At 45.8% G+C, this 1244-nt stretch overlaps 1 protein-coding gene across 1 annotated transcript; it reads left to right on the plus strand.

The window, feature by feature from the left end:
• Positions 1-1239, plus strand: LOC115242117 (protein CDV3 homolog; the record flags this gene model as incomplete). Its single annotated transcript, XM_029818225.1, has 2 exons — positions 1-302; positions 856-1239. Coding segments are annotated over exons 1-2 (561 nt in total), but the record flags the coding sequence as incomplete, so codon positions are not given.
• Between the last annotated feature and the right edge of the window lie 5 nt (positions 1240-1244).

Raw genomic sequence — 1244 nt, forward strand, 5'->3', positions numbered from 1 at the left:
TCGCAGCGAAGACCCAGATCAGTCCGTGATCGGTGTGTTCTTGGTGCGTTACTATTCACGCGCTCTTGCACGTCGGAGTTCATCCCCCCTCGGTTCTCGCGTCATCCGGACTCTGTCGCGTCACCATGGCGGACTTGGACGACTTTTTTGCTAAAAAGGATCGTAAGAAGGCCAAGGGCAAGAAGTTCGCCACGACCGACGATGTCGCCAAGAAGCTGGAGGAGACGGGCAAGCGAATCGAGAAGCCCAAGCCGAAGGAGAAGCCAGTGAATCCCGAGGGCGAGGAGTCTCAGCACACCGAGGTGAGACGGCTACGAGGCAACGATCCATTTCACGCGTTTTCCTAGTGTACATTCCGGGATCCGTGATCGTCGTGCACGACGCTGCCATGTTTGTTCCCGAAAACATCATAGAGTTGCGTGGAGTAGCCGACGACGATGATGCGCGAGGTTCTTTAAACATTTGGACGCGCCTTATGTAATCACCGAACACGCGAAGTGGTCTGTCACGCCAGCTGTTTCCGAGCACGTGTACTCCGGATCATCCTCTGGTGAATGACATCCTCGTGGATGCGGTGTTTCTTGTGTTCAACTTCTGTGATTCTTTGCGAATGCGTTATATTTGAAACAACTGGCACAAAGAGAGATATTTGTTATAAATTATGATATTCTGAATTAACAGGATTTTACTTCTGCGATTATGTATATATACATGCTCTTCTAAAATCGATTTTGTCGATTATAAATGCATTATGAGTCAGTTATGTGTCTAAAAATTATTTAAAATCCAAAAGTATTCGAGAAATTTTTAAGATGGATGCGCAATAGGAATATTACAAATATATCTTTTTTTTAGGATGAGGACGAGTGGAAAGAATTTGAGGAGGAAAAAAAGGATTATAGTGGTCTAAAGATTGGGCATTTGACAGTAAATGACAGCATAGATGCAGAGTCGGATGACGAAAGGGGCACTGGTGAAAACAGTTCTGATGGGGAATCTGGTGAGGGTGGCACAAAACATACAGGACCCTGGAAGAAACCAGATCTACCACCGGAAGCTCCAGAAGTAACAGTAGCACCACCAGCACCACCCACAGTAGTATCCACAGGAAGTAGTTACAAAGCACCACATTTAAGAAATCAATCTACGTTTACTAGTCCACGACCACGAGGAAGGAATATCGCACCTGATATACATAGTGAAGAATACTTTCCCACTCTGAATTCCAAACCCCAGCAAAGTAA

This window comes from Formica exsecta, unplaced genomic scaffold (genome assembly GCF_003651465.1).
Source record: "Formica exsecta isolate Colony F162 unplaced genomic scaffold, ASM365146v1 C16400467, whole genome shotgun sequence".
Classification (NCBI taxonomy): Eukaryota; Metazoa; Arthropoda; class Insecta; order Hymenoptera; family Formicidae; genus Formica; species Formica exsecta.